Source organism: Vitis vinifera, chromosome 18, assembly GCF_030704535.1.
Source record: "Vitis vinifera cultivar Pinot Noir 40024 chromosome 18, ASM3070453v1".
Classification (NCBI taxonomy): Eukaryota; Viridiplantae; Streptophyta; class Magnoliopsida; order Vitales; family Vitaceae; genus Vitis; species Vitis vinifera.
In genome coordinates, this window is record NC_081822.1 from 20,317,501 (window position 1) to 20,339,307 (window position 21,807).

The 21,807-nt window shown below is 34.8% G+C and overlaps 1 protein-coding gene across 4 annotated transcripts; it reads left to right on the forward strand.

The window, feature by feature from the left end:
- The first annotated feature begins 5,766 nt into the window (after positions 1–5,766).
- LOC104877935 (transposon Tf2-1 polyprotein) lies at positions 5,767–21,413 on the forward strand. Of its 4 annotated transcripts, none has more exons than XR_009465037.1 (4): positions 5,767–5,987; positions 12,850–12,908; positions 13,692–13,757; positions 14,455–14,631. XR_009465037.1 is itself a non-coding variant. In XM_059734842.1 (4 exons), the coding sequence occupies exon 2, from the start codon at positions 14,957–14,959 to the stop codon at positions 19,430–19,432; it is 4,476 nt and encodes a 1,491-aa protein (XP_059590825.1). In that variant the 5' UTR covers positions 5,767–5,987; positions 14,455–14,956; the 3' UTR covers positions 19,433–19,699; positions 20,480–20,545; positions 21,242–21,413. The 4 variants fall into 4 exon arrangements, 3 of the variants coding, with proteins under 3 accessions (XP_059590825.1, XP_059590827.1, XP_059590826.1); XM_059734842.1 differs by lacking the exons at positions 12,850–12,908; positions 13,692–13,757 and adding exons at positions 20,480–20,545; positions 21,242–21,413 and having other exon boundaries at positions 14,455–19,699; XM_059734843.1 differs by lacking the exons at positions 12,850–12,908; positions 13,692–13,757; positions 14,455–14,631 and adding exons at positions 14,951–19,699; positions 20,480–20,545; positions 21,242–21,413 and having other exon boundaries at positions 5,775–5,987.
- The last annotated feature ends 394 nt before the right edge of the window (positions 21,414–21,807 follow it).

The window sequence follows — 21,807 nt, forward strand, 5'->3', positions numbered from 1 at the left end:
AAACTAATAAACTTGATCAAGAAATTCAACTTGTAGTATTTAAACTAACACCAATGGTAAGAAAATATGACAGAAACACTAAATCAAAGGAAGAGGACAAAAGAAAATAATATTTTGATTTGAGAGAATTGAAACTACACACAATTTTTTTTTTTTTTTGTTCTTCTTTTATAAAGTCTTTTTTTTTTCTCTCTCTTTTCTTTTTTTTTTTTTTTTAGAGCTTGATGCACGATTTTAACCTGGTGCATGTCAAAAAAATAAGAACGAGGAATAAAGAACACTAAAGGAACAAGATAGGATGATAACAAGAAACAAAAGATAAAAGGATAGAAAACTGATTTTAGAACCTGTGCTCTGATACCAAATGATGCGAACCTCAATCGATACGCTTTGAGACCCAACAAATAGTATTAGAATAATTGCCCAAGAAAGCTAAAATACAGATTTTTGATAGAACCCTGACCCAACGTTTATAAGTGAAACGCGAACCAAAAGTATAAGTAACAGACCTTAACCCAATGATTACAATGGAATCACGAACCGAAGGTATAAAGTTGAACGCAACAAGGAAGAATCCTTGATAAGTTCACAGTTCTTGAAGAACCAAAAGAAGAGCAAAGCCTCACATTTTCCGATTGTTTTATTCAATAAAAATTGTCCCCTATTACAATGAGTGCATGTTATTTATATGTCATGAAAAAAACTTATTAAATATTAAAACCCTAAATAAAAGTTGATTTGGTCTGAAATTGGCAGATCCAAAAAAGGAAAATAGCTAAAAAAACGTACTAAATATTAAAACCCTAAATAAAGGTTGATTTGGTCTGAAATTAGCAGATCCAAAATAGGAAAATAGCTAAAAAACATTCTAAATAATAAAAGCCTAAAATTAAGGTAGATTTGGCTTGAATTTAGAAGCTCTAGAATAGGAAATAACTTATATGAAGCTGGAAAGTCAATCAGTCAATAATCCACGCCATAAATCACGCAGAATCAAGCCAGATTAGCCCTCAATAGCTTGGATTAAATTTATTACACCTTCATCTTTCTTTGGGCCAAGCTTGGAATGTCTTGCGTTAGAATTAGCCCAAATATCTTGAATTAGCCCATTAAGTCCTTCTTTGATCTTCTTAGATCTTGCTTTAGTAATAGGCCCAACTGGAATATGCAATGGATCCTTGAATGCTTGTTGATTCTCATCACAACCATATAATGCAATCTTGTTTTCAAGCTTTCACCAAAGCATGTGCATCTAAATCCTGATATGCTCATCATTCAAAGTCTTCTTAAGGTAAATTTCCATATCTTTAACACTAGAGATCTCACTTTTTTCTTAATTCACCCCTTCTAGGGTCTTTCCATTTCTCATTTCTTTCTATTTTTTTTTACAAATTAGCCTCTTTTAGGGTCTTTTCATTTCATTTTTTTCTTTTTTCTTTTTTCATTTCCATTTTACATAACTAATACTCTTCCATATAGTTTTGATGCAAATGAGTGCAATAACATGTCATTCTATTATATAATTCATACTAGTTTTGCATATTTTCAATTTCTACACATTTATATAATAATCATCCCATCTCAACCAATAATTACACTATTATATACAATACGCTTCACAATAAGATTCACACTAAGATGTCCATTACTATTATCACCACCAATTAATTTCTAGCAAAGCACCCAATAAAAATCAACCACCATTCCAATAAATTATTTCACCAGCCACAACAATCAAATAAATTATATCATAGCCAACAACAATTAAATACCAACAATTCTAATATTTTGACTTTACAATAAACCTTCATCTAGTTCTCATTTAGCATTTTTTTTTTAAAAAAAAAGAATTATTTTACTTATTTAGAGTTTCTAAAAATAACCCAAATGAAAAGCAGATGAAGATTTACTACAACTCAATAGCTCACCCACTTCTATGGAGGTTTTTTGAATGTAAATAAAATTGAAATGAATAATTAAAAAAAAGTGATGAGAAAGATTGGAAAAACACACTCCTACTTATATTGTAAAATCCAACCGTTAGATTAATGAAAATTTGACTCTTGTAGGAATGTCTACCAAATCAAAGACTATCAATGTCTGAAAATTCGTCACAATTAGAAAATTTTCCGTACTCTCGGATGGGCGGAGATGTGGCACGGCCAGCCTATCTTGATTTTTTTTTTCTCCATTTTCTCTTCTCTATATCTTCTCTTATTTGTGCCTCCTCACTCACTGCCCTTTCTTCCCTTCTATACTTATTATTATATTATTATGATAACTCTAAACTACCACACGTCCTTTTTACAATAAATTAAAACCACTCTTCCTTGTTGCATCTTCCACAATTATAATTTATGTCTAACTCATAATTTTCTACCTCGTAAGAAGTACCATTGTATTTTTGGTTAAATCTGCCACAAGTTTGTTCTTCAGAAAATATAATTTGATGTTAATCACTTGATGCACTTTTACTCTGAAATTAAGTCAAGAGTTCTTAAATTATAAAAAAATTAATTCTCATTTATTTTCTTGACATACCATATTCTAAAGAAAATGTCTGAAGCATACATAAATCACTAACATCCCAAAAGTTGAAATCCAAGACCTTCCATTAGCAGGATAATAGGTGTAAATTACTTTGAAAGAGAAAACATTTAAGACGTTAAAGTTGTTTGAGTGAAGTTTAGATCTTCTTAATTTGAATTGATTGGCTTTTTATTAGTATTTTAAAATTAAAAAAAAGAATTAAGATTTAGAAAATTCCTTGAATTCGCAGGTAAACAATAATAATAAAAGAAAGAACTTAACACACTTCTTACACATAACCTATATCCATCGATACTTCTATATCATATACAAAATTACCAAGAATTTTTTATGTTTGTAAACTTTTCTTTCTCTAAAATAATTTGATATTGTAATGGCAATATTTAATTTATTTTCTAAATAAATTGACCTTTTCATTTATATTCAATATTGTACTGGTAATGTTAAATTTATTTTTAATTATTTAATTGTAACTTATATGATTATCATTTATGTTGAATGTTGAATAATTAATTGTAAGTATTGCAATTTCTTATTTACGTGCGTGGAATGTTGAAGAGTTTTTTTTTATTGTTCTTTTCTTATTTGAATATAAGAATTATGATTTCATATATATGCCAAAAAAAAAATCAAAATAATTAAAGTCAAAAGAAAGATAAAAAATAAATATTTTCTTGTTGGAAAAATTTATAAATGAAAAAAAAGAGAATTCCTTGAATTGAGTAAGCAAATTTTGGGATATATATGAAATTCAATTCCCCAACTCTACTTATAAGTGGCCTCCGTCAACGCAAGGGATTCGAAATCTGAAGTATAAGATCCCCTTGCGAGTCCATGAAGGCACGCTAAGTATAGCATACACATGGTCTTCACCAACCAAAAAAGTCAACAAAGTTACTTGAGGATACAAAAGGGGAAGCATAAGATGCTCTTGTGAGTTCATGAAAGCACACCAAGTATTGCACACGTGCTCTTCACCACCCTCAAAAGTCAACAAAATCACTCGGGGACCCAAGAGCTAAAGCATAAGATGCCTCTGTGAGTCTATGAAGCGTGTTAGTACCTTGGTAATAAACAAAGTTAACCATAAAACATAAAAATGGAAATTCAAATAATTTCCCATGGTTTTAGGGATCTTATCATAGAGTAAAATTCTTGTGCTTCTAAAAGACATAGTTTACAACCCCATCTATGTAAGAAAACAAATTTTACATTAAAATTATCTAAAACAATCATCCCTTTCCTAATAACCCTGCAAAATAGAGATAACATACCCTAATATCTAAAACAATCTCTGGCTAATACAAGTTGTGTTGGACGGTTTAATATTCGCCAAGGCTTTGGTGTGCATGCATTTGAGATCCTAGGCATAATTGAAATGATTAAAAATCAAAACTTTAGCCCCACAAGGTGTGTTAGAAATCACACTTAAGATTTGAATGTTCCCAAATCCAAATCCGATCCTTTTCCATAAAAGATGTCTCGAAACCTTGAGATTGTGATCTTCCATTTGATGGCCCCTTCTTTGATCAATGGTACTTATAAAGAATGACTGGACGCTTTTTGAGAAAGAAGAGATTTTGTTTCATTTTTAGGACAACACACAATATCGATAAGGGCAGGCTACATCTTTCAGAATGGAAGACTCACGCACCACAGCGTAAAGAGGAATCTCCACATGAGCCACATCATTGAGAATTTGGGGAGGCAGCCGCAGCATTCAGAATTTGGGAGCAGTAGCCAGCAAAGATGGAAAGACGGCCACGCCATTGCTCTCCAATAGTAGGCCACACCATTAGTAGAATGAAGGGCACGCATACACCAAGGAGAAAAGGCACTAGAATTTTAAAATGGGTATCGTCTTTCAAAGCAACATGCAGCAAGCAACTTTAGGGAGAAGGACCACGCACAGTCCATTGTGACAACCCACACGCACAGGAAATCTCCACACCGGCAGTACGCAATTGGAAAGGAGATTTCTTTTCTCAACAAGCAACACGCACCACACAGCCTCCATAGGATTTCAAGAACACGACTTGCACCTTTGGGACGCACCAAGGATTCTTTCTCCAGGCACGATGGAGTAGTTTTGAAGAACATAACTACATATTTGGAGACGCAGCAGGCTACTTGTAATACCCGGGTTTTAAGGACACATCAGATTTTAGGAGCATAAATTCTTTCATAAAATTGTGAGTCAAATGGTCAAAAAGGGTGGTGAAGATCCACGTGTTAGCATTTAATTGGGAGAGATTTTAGAAAAGTTGGTCAAAATTCAATAATTTGAAATTTTTGCCCCATCAGAGGTAAGGAATAGAAATTTTAGAAATTAAATTTAGAGTTGGAAAAAAATTTATCCATCAAATAATTGAGATTAGGTTTTGAAAATTTGAATATTAAGTACATTAGGGGAATTAATTTAATTATTATCGGGTAATTATAAAAAAAATTATAGTAAGAAAAACTTGGTAAAAATTTATATTATATCAAATTATTATAATGGATAATTAAAAAAAAAATTAATTTTATAATGAATCAATTTGATTTTTATAATTGAAATTAAACTTTATAGAATTACGAAACATTAAACGGAGTTGAATTGAAATTAAATTATGATATATGGGTTTAGAAAAAAAAAAACATACAAAGGGTTAAATTAATTAAAAGTGAATTTTATGAATTTAACTTTTGAAATTTTGATGCGATTGAATAATTTGACAAATAAAGTAAATTAAATAAAAGTTATACCAAAGGGTTGAGAAATTGATTTTTTTTATAAATTAAATGATTAATTAATTTATGGGATTAAATTTTAGATTATTATTTAACTTTTTGTTGGTAAATAAATATTGGTAAAATTAACAGGTTAAAGGTTATTACAAATTTCAACTTCTTAGTTGCCGGAAAATTATTTTATATTTTTAATATTTTATAAAATTGAATTTTGTTAATAGTTAATTATATCATGTTTTAAGTTAATGTCAAAACAAAAATGTTTTAGATAATTATAGTTAAATTATACTTTTTGAAGAGCATACTTGTGGTAAATTAAATTACGAATACGATAGTATTTTTTGTGAGGTGGAAAATCACAAGTTAGGTAGAATTCGTGAATTAAGAAATAATGGTTTTAATTTAATTAAGAGAAAAACGTGCGTGGGATTTTAAAAATTGTTTTATATATATATATATATATATATATATATATATATAATTGGATTGTGGGGTGTCGGCAGGCAAACGAAAAAGGAAAAGGAAGAAGAAATGGGGCGGCAGCACAGGGAGTTGCTGAGGAGTTCTTCATCGCGTGCCTCCGTCGATCTAACGGTGAAACGAGCTCTGATCGTGACGAAATTTCAGACGGTGATAGTCTTCAACGTGGTGAACACTTCTACAAAGTTGGATTTTCGATCCCATGGTTGGATTTTTCTATACAGGTAGGGGTGTGTTTTTCCTAAATTTCTCTCTCGGCTTTTTTTGCGCTTTTCGTTTTGCTTTTATTTACTTTCAAAAAACTCTATGAAAATGGGTGAGTTGTTGGGTTGTGGTAGATCGGTATATAGTTTTTATTTAGGTTGTTTTTGGAAACCCTAAACATATAAAATGATTTGGTTTTGCTTAGAAAATGTTAAATGGGATGTGAATGAAAGTTTAATACAAGATAAAATATTAAAATTGTTGGTATTTAATTGTTGTTCCCGTGATAGGATTTACCAAATTGTTGTAGTTGTGAAAATCCATTTTATTGGAATATTGGCTAATATTTTTTATTGATTGTTGTTATGTTAGAAATTATATAAATTTTTTGGTGATATATTAGTGTTGAAAATAATGGAAATTATTTGTTGAAAATTTTGAGTATTGAAATATGCTTAAAATGATTGTTTAAAATTATTAATATTATTAGAAATAAATAAATTGATGATATAAATTGAGTTTTTGTTAATATTTGAATTATTGGAATTGTTAGAAAATTACGAAATTGTGGTATAATTTATAATTTATTGATATGTGAATTTTTGAGAATTTGTTGGAATATTTTTTATGATTTTATTGTGGAAAAATAATTATATTTGATTATTAGAAATTATTGGAATTGTTGGAAAATTATGAAATTGTGGTTTAAATTATAATTTACTGATATGTGAATTTTTGAGAATTTGTTGTAATATTTTTGGTAATTTTATTGTGGAAAATAATTATATTTGAGTATTGAAATTATTGGAATTATTGGAAAACTTTGGAATTGTGGTATGATTGTGATTTTAATGATATTTGGGTTAGCTAGAAATTTATGTAATATTGTTGATACTTGTGAATGAGGGTGATTAACCTCATGGCATTCATTTACATCATAGTTGTGTGAAGAAATGATAAGAACTGTGAAAAGTGCATGAAATGGCAAAAGAAAGAGAAAAATGAATAGTGATGAAAAGTAAAGGCTCGTGTGAGGCGAATTAAGAAGGGAGAGAGATCCCTAGGGTGAAAGACCCAAAAGTTTACCTCGGGAAGATTCCGAATGGGGAGTGTATTTGGGTACGGACACATATCCTTTGGTGAAAGCCCGAGAATGGCAATGCATTGTGTAATTGCGTGTAAGCATTTGCATCATGGTTGCATTTGGAAAAAAGATTTATATTATTTATTAAGTATATGTTTGAATATATTGTTCAAGAATAACATGACTTGTTTATTGTGTAAATTTAGAATTGTTGATATGCTAGTCATATGATTGAATAGGGAAAATGAAAATTTTGATTGGTTTAAATTTGTATGATAGGGGTTTCTTTTAGTGTGTATAATGTAAAGGTAATATTATGTTTTGGCATATGGTTGTGTTATTGACTTAGAATTTCTAACCTATTTGGGTGTAACACACCCTACTGAGCAACATGGAAATGCTCACCATCTTTATTTTCTAAAATTTTTAGATGTAGATATAGTTTCAGATGGACCACAAGAAGTTTAGGAAGTGTCCCAAAAAGCAAAAGAACCATAATAGTAGTTGTTTTTGAATGTATATTACCCTATTGATATGTATAATGGACTTTTGTAAGTTAAATTATATTTTGTTAGTATGTAAAATATTTTTGGAAATATTCTTTTTTACTTGAAGATTATTATAAATATCTAAGCTTTTGGACAAGAAGATGATTAGTGGTTTTATTATAATTGTGATCAAGAGATAGTGTGATGGTTGGTTTTAAATTAAAAAAAAAAAAATCAGGGTGTTTTGATTAATTACCAGCGTGGATAGAAGTAACCCTTAGGGTCAAACCTTTGACCTGGGTCATGGGCCAAATTTTGGGTCGCCCGAAATTTGGGTCGTGACACTACCACAACAAGACGCATGGTGTGGGATTTTCTTTCTCCACCATGCATGGGATTGGTGGCCACATTGAGAGCATAAAAGGCATAAACAGTCGCACCACTTCGGATTTCCTAAGGAACACGCATAGCCCGCATAAAAGGAAAGTAGCACGCAATACCTTTTGGGAGGGCCCACATGCATGGCTGCATCTCAATAGATAACAGCCTACACGCACAAGATTTTTCAAGGACCAAGGGCAGCATGATTTTTGGAGGAAAGGCATCAGATTTTGGCTTCTTTTTGGACGTCAAACACACCATACTTGGGCTAGCAGAGAGTCCTTGGAGGCATCATGCACAACCTTTGTTGGGCTAAGTTTGCCTAGCCCATGAGCCCATGTGTTAGGCTATTTTATATTTGGGTATTCCCTAAACCCAAATATAGATATATAAATAGCATTAGGTCTTTGGTATTATGAGAAAAAAGTGAGAAGGGAATTTGATTGAGAAAAAGAAAGAAAATTAGGGTTGTTTTATGAGTACTGTTTTGAGGCTTAAGGTGAAGTCACGGGTTCTTTCATCAACCTTTTGGGGAAGTTCCTATTGTATGTTTTTCTCCCTGGTTTCTTTTTGTACATGTTTCTTAGGGTGATGTATTCTCACCTCAAGTATTGAGACATTTATATAAGTTTTCAAGGTGAAGAAACCTTAAGACTTAATTATTATATCCTCATTTATTGAAGTGGGATAAATTTTATCTATGGTTTTTTACCTCCATTTGGAGGGTTTTTCCACATTATATTTGTTGCCCCCTTTTTGGTTGAATGTTCTTGATTATCATTCTTGATTCTTGTTAGATTGTTATTATTGTTGAGGGTGGTTATTATTGTGGAGGAATCTTTTAATCTTGAGAGGTGAATACCCCAAATCTCTCCCTTTATCTTTCCAACAACCTTTTGGTAGAGAAAAGAGGAACCCACATGCATTGTTCGGAAAGGATAAGATAAATGATTCGTGCCCAGTTGGTGTACACCCTGTTGATTGGTGTTCAATCAACTAGTGTGCTTTTATTTCAGTCCTCAAGCGGGAGTAATCAACAAAATTTATAAACCTATTTCACCATATATTAGGGTAGCATTAGCTAGCATAACATAGTGACTCTAGAATCGTTTACTAGGATGAGTTTTCACTTCACAATTGATATTAGTTAAAGAGTTGAATTGGTGCTTTTTCTTTTCAAGGTTAGCTTTAAAAGAAAATATAAAGATGTTTGAAAATGTTGGTTTTTTAAGTGAAACCAATAATAAAGTAACAGAAATTACTTATAAAGAAAAGTGTTTCTTGGAGTTTTAGATCACTAGGCTCAAGTTCCTTATACAAAAAGGGAATTCCGGTCACTTGAATCTTTTCCTCACATTGGGGATTTAACATATAGTTATTTCCCTAACCGGTGTGGTACAGATGTTTCCCCCTTAATGGATTCAAACACTAATTCCCTATCACTGAATCATCTTGCAATGGTTCATACCTCTCCCCTTCTATTGACCATTTAAGGTGATCCTTAACCTTGGATTACCCGTCAAAAGCTCGCAAGAGATAACTAATGGATGTCTTCTGGGAGTTCAAAAGCTTACCAAGTGTTGGCTATTCTAGAAATCCTACCTTTAAACAACCTCCTAGAGGCTTGCAAGAGATAAACTAGTGTATCTCAATGGACAGATACCACTTGCCTTACCAAGTGTTGGCCCAGGTGATTTTAAAGAATTTTAAGTTAACTAAAAATATAAAAACCATTAACGGGTCACACTTTCTCTTCATTAAAAACTGAAACAACAATACTCACTTTTGCATTGTGAGCATTGGAGTTTTTGGAAGTTGGGAATTAAATTTGGAAGAAACTGGAGCTTCAGAAATCAGATTAAAATCTTGAATCTTGAAAATTAACTCCGGAAATTGAGAGTTTAAAAAAAAAAACATTCCAGAATAGAAACTTTAAAAATTGGATTTAAGAAAAGAATTTTGAGAAATCAAACTTCGAAAATGAAAATTAAAACGGAGGATTAAACCTCGATTTTGAGAATGAAGAATTTGCATAAATAAATAAATATATAAATAGATAATATGCTCTAATGCGTGTATGCATGAAAATAAATAAACAAAAGGAGCAAGTGGGCTTTGGAAGTGGGCCTAGGAGGGTGGCCATGCAAAACCATGCAGAGTGGAATCCTGAACTTGGGGAATTGTGAGGCGGCAGGAAATAAGGGATTTTTCATGCGTCAAACTGACAACTCCACCAACTGTTTGAATATCACTTATTTGTGCTTCCCATAGCTCGAGCTCTGCCTCTTCGACACCTCACCGCCTAATGCACCTGGAAAGGCCGCCACATTCCGATTTAGCACCATTAAGTCTTGAAATGTCGATGTATCGGACTTATACACCCATGAATCCACCATCATAGATGGCGGCGGCGGCGGAGCCTTCTTGCTTTGGTGGCTAGAGAACCACCTTAATGACCGTATCAAAGACAGTCTTCACGTTCTGCTGTGTTTCTGAAATTTTTCGGTGACTGTGGCATCCAGATATCAAAGCAAGCGTCACATGCTGAAACATCCCAACGCCTTCAAGACATTACTTCTAGCACCTTCTCATACTCCTCAAGTGCCATCTCCTTATCCTCAGGTTCTCTTTGCTTTAGGATACTATAGATATATAAAGAATGCCAACTTTGCTTCACTATACATTGGTACCCATGAAATGAAAGTATCACCAATTCTCTCACAGACTATTATTGCAGCAACTAAAATCCAATACTGGCACCAAAACGAAGTTGCTCAATCTCTGGATTATTCTTTTCCGTGGTTTTAAAGCATTCATATGCAGGATATGCATAGCCAAAGACCATCACCAGTCCTCTAAGAGTGAATATACCTGGGCGATGAGAGCTTTCAAACCTTAATCTTCCTGGTGGAAGCATTGGAGGAGTCTACGATTTTGATAACATCGCCGCATGCGCAGACAATGAAGGAGCCGTCAGAGGCGACGACAAAGAGGTTGCCTGTGCGAAATCGCTGCAGCGCCGGTACAGACCCATGGTTCTTTTTCGATGTCAGAAAGTGCCTGAAGTGAGGATATAATGCTGAAGATAGTGGAGGGTCTAGTGGGTACGGAGAAAACGATGATGGGTACGGAAGTGGGCATTTGAAGAAAAATGGGTATGTGGTGGTGGGGGATAGAGAGAGAAAAGGTGGTGAGGGGTATAGAAGACGGGTGACATGGGTATGCATGGAGGTGGGCATGAGAGATGGGTATGTATGCATGAGGATGGATGTGAGAGGTGAGTGATGGGGTGGTGAGGTGCAAGATGGGTATGATGGGCATGATGGAATGGTTGTGGTGTAGAGAAAGAGAGCATGCGAGTGAGAAACGGGAAGGGTGATACGCATGGACAGAGAATGGCATGAGGAATGGGTATGGTCATGCGCGATAATTGCTGCATACATGGCTAGGAAGTGGGCAAAATGGTGGAGATGGCCATGCAAAAGATCGTCCCATCAATACCCCAAAGCCTTATCGTCATTTCACACGCTTAGAGCACCATGTTGATACAGTCATAATCAGAATTCTCAATTACCTCCATGTCTAATGCATAATTCGTATACGCTTTGTACTAGATCAGAGGATATCAGTAAGCCCATTATCGTCATTCACAAGTCTACATATTCTGGGACCCAATTCGGATACAACAAAACTGGATAAAATGCCACTTCAGGTCATTCCTCATGTTATCGTCTGCATATTTCTTTTCTAGAAAATGCAAAAGGTGATCCCGGTCATCCTCTACGACAATGTCCTGTTCTGTTTCTGCGGGTCTAGTATCAAGACTAACATCGCTTCCATTTCCCTCCCAACGAACGCGTCGTCCCTATTGACGAACTCGAAGCCCCCGCCATAGCCGTCCTCTTTCCTCTTCACCTTAAAATTGGCCCAAGTCGCCCTACCAACCGAGAACCGCTACACAGTCTGCATTAATGGCAGCACTGTGGGCATTCTTTGTCATCATGGAGTCTAGGGCTCACACTACCAGGCTCATCTTTGGTCTCTCAGAAACTGGGCCACACACACATGCTGCGGCTTTTCCAGGTTCTTCCATCATGAAATTGAATGCGGATCCTGATTGAACAAAGACATCATCGTCCTTCATGGCTTCACGAACAATATTCTCATCCTCATCTTCAACAATCAGAACTTCTTCAGGCTTAACGATATAATAGGTCAAAGCAATCTCCACTTCGACATCGGACCAGAACAAAACTGCAGCCACTATAGGAGTCACAATCACAGAAAATTCTTTACTGAGTTCATTTCCCTTCATGACCACATTTGAGGAGTCCGAGTGTCTTGGTTGTTGAAAACATCATCCCACCCTCAACGAGAAACAGAGCAATGAACAAGGAATAATGAAAACATGAAAAGAAAAACAAAGTAAAGATTCGGTCCCATGTCATGAACTGTCAAAGAGCTGTGAACGAGTGGAATCTGGAGGGAGTAAAAGCATGGTTTTGAAACAGAAATTCATGGGAAAGAACAGAGCATCAAACACTTCTAAGAGAAAACAAAAACACCCAAAGTGCATCCAAAAACAAAGTATGCATAGCCAGAGTCCCCCAAGGCAAAACGAGTGACCTCTAGCATCCACACCAATCAATAAACCAAATACCCAGGAGAAATGCCCAAAATGAGAGTTAGTCAAGAAGGAAATAAGAAATAAGGAGCTCACAAGAATCATACCCGGAATGCTCCTGTAACGCCCAAGAATTTTCTTTTAAGGGTAATTTAGGAAATTGTTATTAATAATTTAATTAATTGATTAATTAATTTAATAAAGTGGAAGAGGGGTAAAAGTGTAATTTTACGAATAAATACCCTAGGTATAAATTAGAAATTTTATTCTTTCCCTTCTTTTCTGAATAGAGTTCCTGTTCGCAGAATTCCAGAGAACGTAAGGTTGGTGTCAGATTTCAGGGTTGAAGAACAGATCTCTATAGGTAAGATTCTAACCTCTAGTTTAATATTTTAGATTCATTGATCTATTTCAAATACATTAGATATATTTTTTGGAAAACCCCAAATCTAGATTAGGGTTAGATTATTTTTTTTTTATTTTGTTTTAATATCAAATAGTGAAAATTTAATATTTTGATTTTAGTATTGGAATTTGGGAGATCTTAAGTTTTATTAGAAAAAAAAAAAAAATTGCTTGGAATATTTTGATTTTAGGTTAGGGTTATTAAAAAAAAAAAAAAGAAGAAGAAGAACGCGTGAGCACTGAAGGAAGGAAGGAAAAAATAATAATAATAATAAGAATGGGGGCATGCTACTGGAAGCATGGCAAAAATGAATAAAAAAAAAAAAAAAACTCCAGGTGGGGCGTGGCAGTGCTATGGAGGCTTTTGTATATATATATATATATATATATATATATAGATATAGATATAATGAACCATTAGGCAACAAAAAAAAAAAAAAAAAACAAACAAAAACTTGCTTTTTGGTGTGTACCCGAGATGAGGAATGGTTGGGTGGTTTTTGAATTGATTAATTAAAATAATAATATTTAGTTTTAGATTTATAATTAAGATAATATTAATAATAGATTTAGCAATATATATATATATATAGAGTTTATAATGAAATAAAATTGTAATTTAATTAAATTAGTAGTGTGTTATTAGAAACAAATTGGGAATTTATTAGTTTTATTTAAATAAGGAATAGATTAGTTAAATTATAAATAAATAGTATTAATTGTTTCTCTTATATTATATTAGGTGAAGAGTAGATTATATTTTTTTCAGAATTATTCTTCTCCCAAGCTTTCAGGGACTTCTTTTGAGGTAAGGGAAGTTAATGTAATATTTATAAAATTAAATTATTTCATATGTTATTTTGAATTGTGGAAAATAAAATGATATTTTGTTACCATGCATGGATCAAATTGTTTTGCACTAAATGTTATGTTAAAATATTTTGTTTTATTTATGACACAAAATATGGAGATATTATGATGTGTAAATTTGAATACTTGAACGAAAACATCACTCTGGTTTATTTGGCCCTTGTCAACGGGATATAATAGTTGACTATTCGGCCCTGTCAACGGGTTATAATAGTTGACCTTTACATTTCATGGTGGGAATGTAATTGATTTGGACCCCAGCCTCTAGGGGTTTGGTTAGAGGTTACTAGTACTAGTAGTGTTTGGTTCCGTCCACCAGGAACAATTTGAGGCTAGCCACCCATTTGAAAAGTCCCACCTAACTGGGCATTTGATATTTGATAACCAGAGTAATGAAAAAAAAAAAAAATTGAATGGATTTGATTGAGTCTGATGTGAAAGTGTTTGAATTTGATATGAAATTGGTTGGTTGAATTTTGAATATATTGGTATTTTTGAAACTCTGATATTTGATGAGAAAAAAAAAAAAAAAAATTTGATATCTCCTATTTGAAATGAAAATATTTGATCCATGAATTGCATTAATATTCCTTATTGGGCTGTGAGCTCATTCCCAATTGTTGAAAATTTTTCAGGTACTCTTAGTTCGGGTGAGGAGTGATGGCTAGGCTGAGGAATGGTCATCATTAGGATTTGACTTAGGATTTTATGTTGGATTTTGTTTAACTATTAGTTATGTTATTTTGAATCATTTGGTATTTGGAAGTTATTTGGAAATTGAATTTTGAGGATTTTAGATTTTGTTTCCGCTACTCTGAGCAGGTATTTGGTAATTAGTAACATCCAGTTACAATATGACTGTTTGGGTCAGATTATACTTTAAGCCTTCGGGTTTGAGGTGTGAAATGACCGTCACGCCCTTGGAGTGGGTCTTGGGGCGTGACAGAGTGGTATCAGAGCACTAGGTTGTGATCTTGATGGGAACTTGTTTAATGTACCTTTGGGAATAGATGAGTGACTTATTAGTTTAAGTTTCAACTTCATCTAGTCTGATTCCTTTTATTCCTTACAATTCTGATTTGTTTATTTGACTTCTTAGTGACTAATTTAGTTACACCTATTGCTTTATAGGACACCATGCCACCAAGGAGACCTGCATCTTCCCAAAACAGTCAGGCTAATGACGATGTACCTCCAGTTGAGGGTTTGCCTCCCGTGAGTGCAGAAGGGATCTATAGGTATCTTGGGACACTAGCTGGTTTAGTTGAACGCCAAGCTCGAGCTGTTGGGACTAATGTTCAGGGACAGTCTTCATCTTCTAGGGGTAGCTCTTTTGATGACTTCAAGAAATTGGGTCCTCCTTACTTTTCTGGTGCTACAGATCCCACAGAGGCAGAGGCTTTGATCCTTAAGATGGAGAAATTCTTTGGTGTCATAGATTGCTCTGAGGAGCAAAAAGCCTCTTATGCAGCTTTTATGTTAGATAAAGAGGTAGATCATTGGTGGCATATGACTAGGAGACTTTTGGAAAATCAGGGACCCATAACATGGAGACAATTTAGGGAGGCTTTCTACAATAAGTATTTCCCTGACAGTGTTAGGCGGCAGAAGGTGGGAGAGTTTATTCGTTTGGAACAGGGAGATATGACTGTGGCTCAGTATGAGGCCAAATTTACAGAGTTATCACGTTTTTCCCCACAGTTGATTGCTACAGAAGAGGAAAAGGCATTAAAGTTTCAGGATGGATTGAAGCCTTATTTGAAGAACAAGATATCTATTCTGAAGCTTGGTGTCTATTCAGAGGTTGTTGACAGAGCCCTTATAGCAGAGAAAGATAATGAGGAGCTTCATCAGTATAGGGAACAGCAAAGGAAGCGAAATAGGAGTGATGGTGCTCATGGTAATCAAGCACAGCGAAGGTCTACATCAGGAAGAAATCAGAACAAAGGGAAAGCAGTGCAGAATTTAGATGGGGCTTGTCCTACTTGTGGTAAGAAGCATGGGGGTAAGCCATGCTATAGAGAGACTGGAGCTTGCTTTGGTTGTGGGAAGAAAGGACATTTGATCAGAGATTGTCCAGAGAATAGGAAGTTCATCACTGGGAAGCCTAAAGAGGAAAATAAGGAGGATAAACAGAAACCCAAAGCCCAAGGACGGGTGTTTGCTATGACTCATCGAGATGCTCAGGCCACTTCTGATGTGGTGACAGGTACTCTCCGAATCCACACCTTATTTGCTAGAGTCTTGATTGATCCTGGATCAACACACTCTTTTGTTTCAGTATCTTTTGCTGGTTTGTTGGGTTTGCCTGTTGCTAGCATGGACTTTGATTTGATTGTTGCTACTCCTGTGGGAGATTCTGTTGTGGCCAGTAGAATGCTTAGAAATTGTATTGTGATGATTGGTTATAGGGAAATGCCAGTTGACTTAGTACTCCTTGACCTTCAGGATTTTGATGTGATTTTGGGGATGGATTGGTTAGCTTCCTACCATGCCTCTGTTGACTGTTTTGAAAAAAGGGTGACATTTAGTATTCCTGGTCAGCCTAAGTTTAGCTTTGAAGGGAAGCATGTGGACAGACCACTGCGTATGATCTCAGCCTTGCGAGCTAGTAGCTTGCTCAAGAAGGGTTGCCAAGGATTTTTGGCGAGTGTGATGAGTAATGAAAGTGATTTGAAGTTGGAAGACATACCCATAGTAAGGGAGTATCCTGATGTCTTTTCAGAGGATTTGCCTGGCTTGCCACCAGAGAGAGAGGTGAAGTTCACCATCGATCTGGTACCAGGAACAGGTCCTATGTCTAAGGCCCCATACAGGATGGCACCTGTGGAGCTTAAGGAGTTGAAAGTTCAGCTTCAGAAGTTATTAGACAAGGGTTTTATCAGGCCTAGTGTTTCACCTTGGGGAGCTCCTGTTCTATTTGTGAAAAAGAAGGATGGTTCAATGAGACTTTGCATTGACTATAGGGAGTTAAATAAGGTGACAGTGAGGAATAAGTATCCCCTTCCTCGGATTGATGATTTGTTTGATCAGCTACAAGGTGCTTGTGTGTTCTCTAAGATAGATCTTCGATCGGGTTATCACCAGTTGAGGGTTAGAGGGGAAGATGTACCCAAGACTTCTTTTCGAACTAGGTATGGGCACTATGAGTTTCTTGTTATGCCTTTTGGTTTGACTAATGCACCTGCTGCTTTTATGGACTTGATGAATTTGGTATTCAAACCCTATTTAGATCAGTTTGTGGTGGTTTTTATAGATGACATCTTGGTATACTCAAGAAGTAGAGAGGAACATGAGGGCCATTTGAGTATTGTATTACAGACCCTCAGAGATAAGCAGTTGTATGCTAAACTGAAGAAGTGTGAGTTTTGGTTAGACCGAATTTCTTTCCTTGGGCATGTGGTAAGCAATGATGGCATCTTAGTTGACCCTGGCAAGGTAGATGCTGTAGCTAATTGGAGAAGACCTAGTACTGTGACTGAGATTCGAAGTTTCTTGGGACTTGCTGGTTACTATAGGCAGTTTATAGAAGGGTTCTCTAAGATTGCCCTACCTTTAACTAAGTTGACACAGAAGGGAGTTAAGTTTGAGTGGTCTGATGATTGTGAATGTAGCTTCCAAGAGTTGAAGAATAGATTAGTATCAGCTCCTATTTTGACTATCCCTTCAGGTTCAGGAGGATTTGTGGTGTATAGTGATGCCTCTCATCAGGGTTTAGGTTGTGTTCTTATGCAGCATGGGAGAGTTGTAGCTTATGCTTCTAGACAGTTGAAGCCTTATGAAAAGAATTACCCTACTCATGATTTGGAGTTAGCTGCTGTGGTTTTTGCACTTAAGATCTGGAGACATTTTCTGTTTGGTGAAACTTGTGAGATATTCACAGATCATAAGAGTTTGAAGTATTTATTTTCCCAAAAGGAATTGAACATGAGACAGAGGAGGTGGATTGAACTACTTAAGGACTATGATTGTATTATTCAGTATCATCCTGGGAAGGCGAATGTTGTAGCTGATGCCTTGAGTAGGAAGTCAGTTGGTTCTCTAGCAGCTATTAGAGGTTGTCAAAGGCAGTTACTTGAAGAGTTGAGGAGTTTACAAGTCCACTTTCGAGTTATGGGCTTAGGAGCACTTGTAGCAAATTTCAGAGTACAACCAGACTTAGTTGGGAGAATTAAGACCCTACAAAAGAATGATTCTCGATTAGTGCAAGTTATAGAGGAAGTTAAGAGGGGCAGTAAGCCTGATTTTGTTTTGTCAGATGATGAGATCTTGAGATTTGGGACTAGACTTTGTGTCCCAAATGATGAAGACTTAAGGAGGGAGCTTTTAGAGGAAGCTCATTGTTCCAAGTTTGCAATCCACCCAGGAGGGACAAAGATGTACAAAGATTTGAGGCAAAACTATTGGTGGTCAGGTATGAAGCGTGATATTGCACAATTTGTGGCTCAGTGTTTAGTGTGTCAACAGGTGAAGGCTGAACATCAGCGACCAGCAGGGTCTTTACAGCCACTTGTTATTCCTGAGTGGAAGTGGGAGCATATTACCATGGATTTTATGATAGGATTGCCAAGAACCTTAGGGGGTAATAATGCTATTTGGGTGATTGTTGATCGGTTGACAAAGTCTGCTCACTTTTTGCCTATGAAAGTGAACTTTTCTTTAGATCGTTTAGCTTCTCTTTATGTGAAGGAGATTGTGAGAATGCATGGAGTACCAGTTTCTATAGTGTCTGACAGAGATCCTCGTTTCACTTCTAGATTCTGGCATAGTCTACAAAAAGCTTTGGGCACTAAGTTGAGTTTTAGTACTGCTTTCCATCCTCAAACTGATGGCCAATCAGAAAGGGTAATTCAGGTTTTGGAAGACTTGTTAAGAGCTTGTATTTTGGACCTGCAAGGTAATTGGGATGATCATTTACCTTTAGTAGAGTTTGCCTATAACAATAGTTTTCAAGCTAGCATTGGGATGGCACCTTTTGAGGCATTGTATGGTAGGAAATGTCGATCTCCTATCTGTTGGAATGATGTTGGAGAAAGGAAACTTTTGGGCCCTGAACTTGTGCAGTTGACTGTTGAAAAAGTTGCTTTGATTAAAGAAAGATTAAAAGCAGCTCAAAGTAGACATAAGAGTTATGCTGATCATCGTAGGCAAGATTTGGAGTTGGAGGTGGGTAATCATGTGTTCTTGAAAGTTTCACCTATGAAGTCTGTGATGAGATTTGGGAGAAAAGGAAAACTTAGTCCTCGTTTTGTGGGTCCGTTTGAAATATTAGAAAGAGTAGGCACTTTGGCATATAAAGTAGCCTTGCCCCCAAGCCTGTCTAAGGTTCATAATGTGTTTCATGTTTCGACTCTAAGGAAGTATATTTATGATCCTTCTCATGTTGTGGAGTTGGAGCCTATTCAAATTTTTGAGGACTTGACCTATGAAGAGGTACCCGTTCAAATTGTGGATGTGATGGATAAGGTACTACGACATGCTGTTGTCAAGTTGGTAAAGGTCCAGTGGAGCAATCATAGTATCCGAGAGGCCACTTGGGAGTTAGAAGAAGAGATGAGAGAAAAACATCCTCAATTATTTCAAGACTCAAGTATGCCAAGTTTAGAGGACTAAACTTTTGTTAAGGAGGGGAGGATGTAACGCCCAAGAATTTTCTTTTAAGGGTAATTTAGGAAATTGTTATTAATAATTTAATTAATTGATTAATTAATTTAATAAAGTGGAAGAGGGGTAAAAGTGTAATTTTACGAATAAATACCCTAGGTATAAATTAGAAATTTTATTCTTTCCCTTCTTTTCTGAATAGAGTTCCTGTTCGCAGAATTCCAGAGAACGTAAGGTTGGTGTCAGATTTCAGGGTTGAAGAACAGATCTCTATAGGTAAGATTCTAACCTCTAGTTTAATATTTTAGATTCATTGATCTATTTCAAATACATTAGATATATTTTTTGGAAAACCCCAAATCTAGATTAGGGTTAGATTATTTTTTTTTTATTTTGTTTTAATATCAAATAGTGAAAATTTAATATTTTGATTTTAGTATTGGAATTTGGGAGATCTTAAGTTTTATTAGAAAAAAAAAAAAATTGCTTGGAATATTTTGATTTTAGGTTAGGGTTATTAAAAAAAAAAAAAAGAAGAAGAAGAACGCGTGAGCACTGAAGGAAGGAAGGAAAAAATAATAATAATAATAAGAATGGGGGCATGCTACTGGAAGCATGGCAAAAATGAATAAAAAAAAAAAAAAAACTCCAGGTGGGGCGTGGCAGTGCTATGGAGGCTTTTGTATATATATATATATATATATATATATATATATAGATATAATGAACCATTAGGCAACAAAAAAAAAAAAAAAAAACAAACAAAAACTTGCTTTTTGGTGTGTACCCGAGATGAGGAATGGTTGGGTGGTTTTTGAATTGATTAATTAAAATAATAATATTTAGTTTTAGATTTATAATTAAGATAATATTAATAATAGATTTAGCAATATATATATATATATAGAGTTTATAATGAAATAAAATTGTAATTTAATTAAATTAGTAGTGTGTTATTAGAAACAAATTGGGAATTTATTAGTTTTATTTAAATAAGGAATAGATTAGTTAAATTATAAATAAATAGTATTAATTGTTTCTCTTATATTATATTAGGTGAAGAGTAGATTATATTTTTTTCAGAATTATTCTTCTCCCAAGCTTTCAGGGACTTCTTTTGAGGTAAGGGAAGTTAATGTAATATTTATAAAATTAAATTATTTCATATGTTATTTTGAATTGTGGAAAATAAAATGATATTTTGTTACCATGCATGGATCAAATTGTTTTGCACTAAATGTTATGTTAAAATATTTTGTTTTATTTATGACACAAAATATGGAGATATTATGATGTGTAAATTTGAATACTTGAACGAAAACATCACTCTGGTTTATTTGGCCCTTGTCAACGGGATATAATAGTTGACTATTCGGCCCTGTCAACGGGTTATAATAGTTGACCTTTACATTTCATGGTGGGAATGTAATTGATTTGGACCCCAGCCTCTAGGGGTTTGGTTAGAGGTTACTAGTACTAGTAGTGTTTGGTTCCGTCCACCAGGAACAATTTGAGGCTAGCCACCCATTTGAAAAGTCCCACCTAACTGGGCATTTGATATTTGATAACCAGAGTAATGAAAAAAAAAAAAAATTGAATGGATTTGATTGAGTCTGATGTGAAAGTGTTTGAATTTGATATGAAATTGGTTGGTTGAATTTTGAATATATTGGTATTTTTGAAACTCTGATATTTGATGAGAAAAAAAAAAAAAAAATTTGATATCTCCTATTTGAAATGAAAATATTTGATCCATGAATTGCATTAATATTCCTTATTGGGCTGTGAGCTCATTCCCAATTGTTGAAAATTTTTCAGGTACTCTTAGTTCGGGTGAGGAGTGATGGCTAGGCTGAGGAATGGTCATCATTAGGATTTGACTTAGGATTTTATGTTGGATTTTGTTTAACTATTAGTTATGTTATTTTGAATCATTTGGTATTTGGAAGTTATTTGGAAATTGAATTTTGAGGATTTTAGATTTTGTTTCCGCTACTCTGAGCAGGTATTTGGTAATTAGTAACATCCAGTTACAATATGACTGTTTGGGTCAGATTATACTTTAAGCCTTCGGGTTTGAGGTGTGAAATGACCGTCACGCCCTTGGAGTGGGTCTTGGGGCGTGACAGCTCCTTTCAAGCAAAAAGTGGGTTGGCTTCCAGCAAGACTCTCCTCTATTCATTTTTTTTTTTTCTGTTGAAACCCCTCCTTCTTAGCACCCCCTCTAGTTTTCCTCTCCAAAGTCTCCCGAAAAAAAACGCCCCCCCTTTAATCCTTCTGCTAAAGAACCCCTTAATCTCCGCCAAGCCACCTGTTTCCCGTCTGGCTTCTCCTCCAAGCTATTACCGACTCTCCTATTTCTCCATCAGCAAGCATGGCCTCGC

Coding starts and splice junctions, on each gene's coding strand:
- LOC104877935 (XM_059734842.1), top strand. CDS start 14,957: ATGCCACCAAGGAGACCTGCATCTTCCCAAAACAGTCAGGCTAATGAC.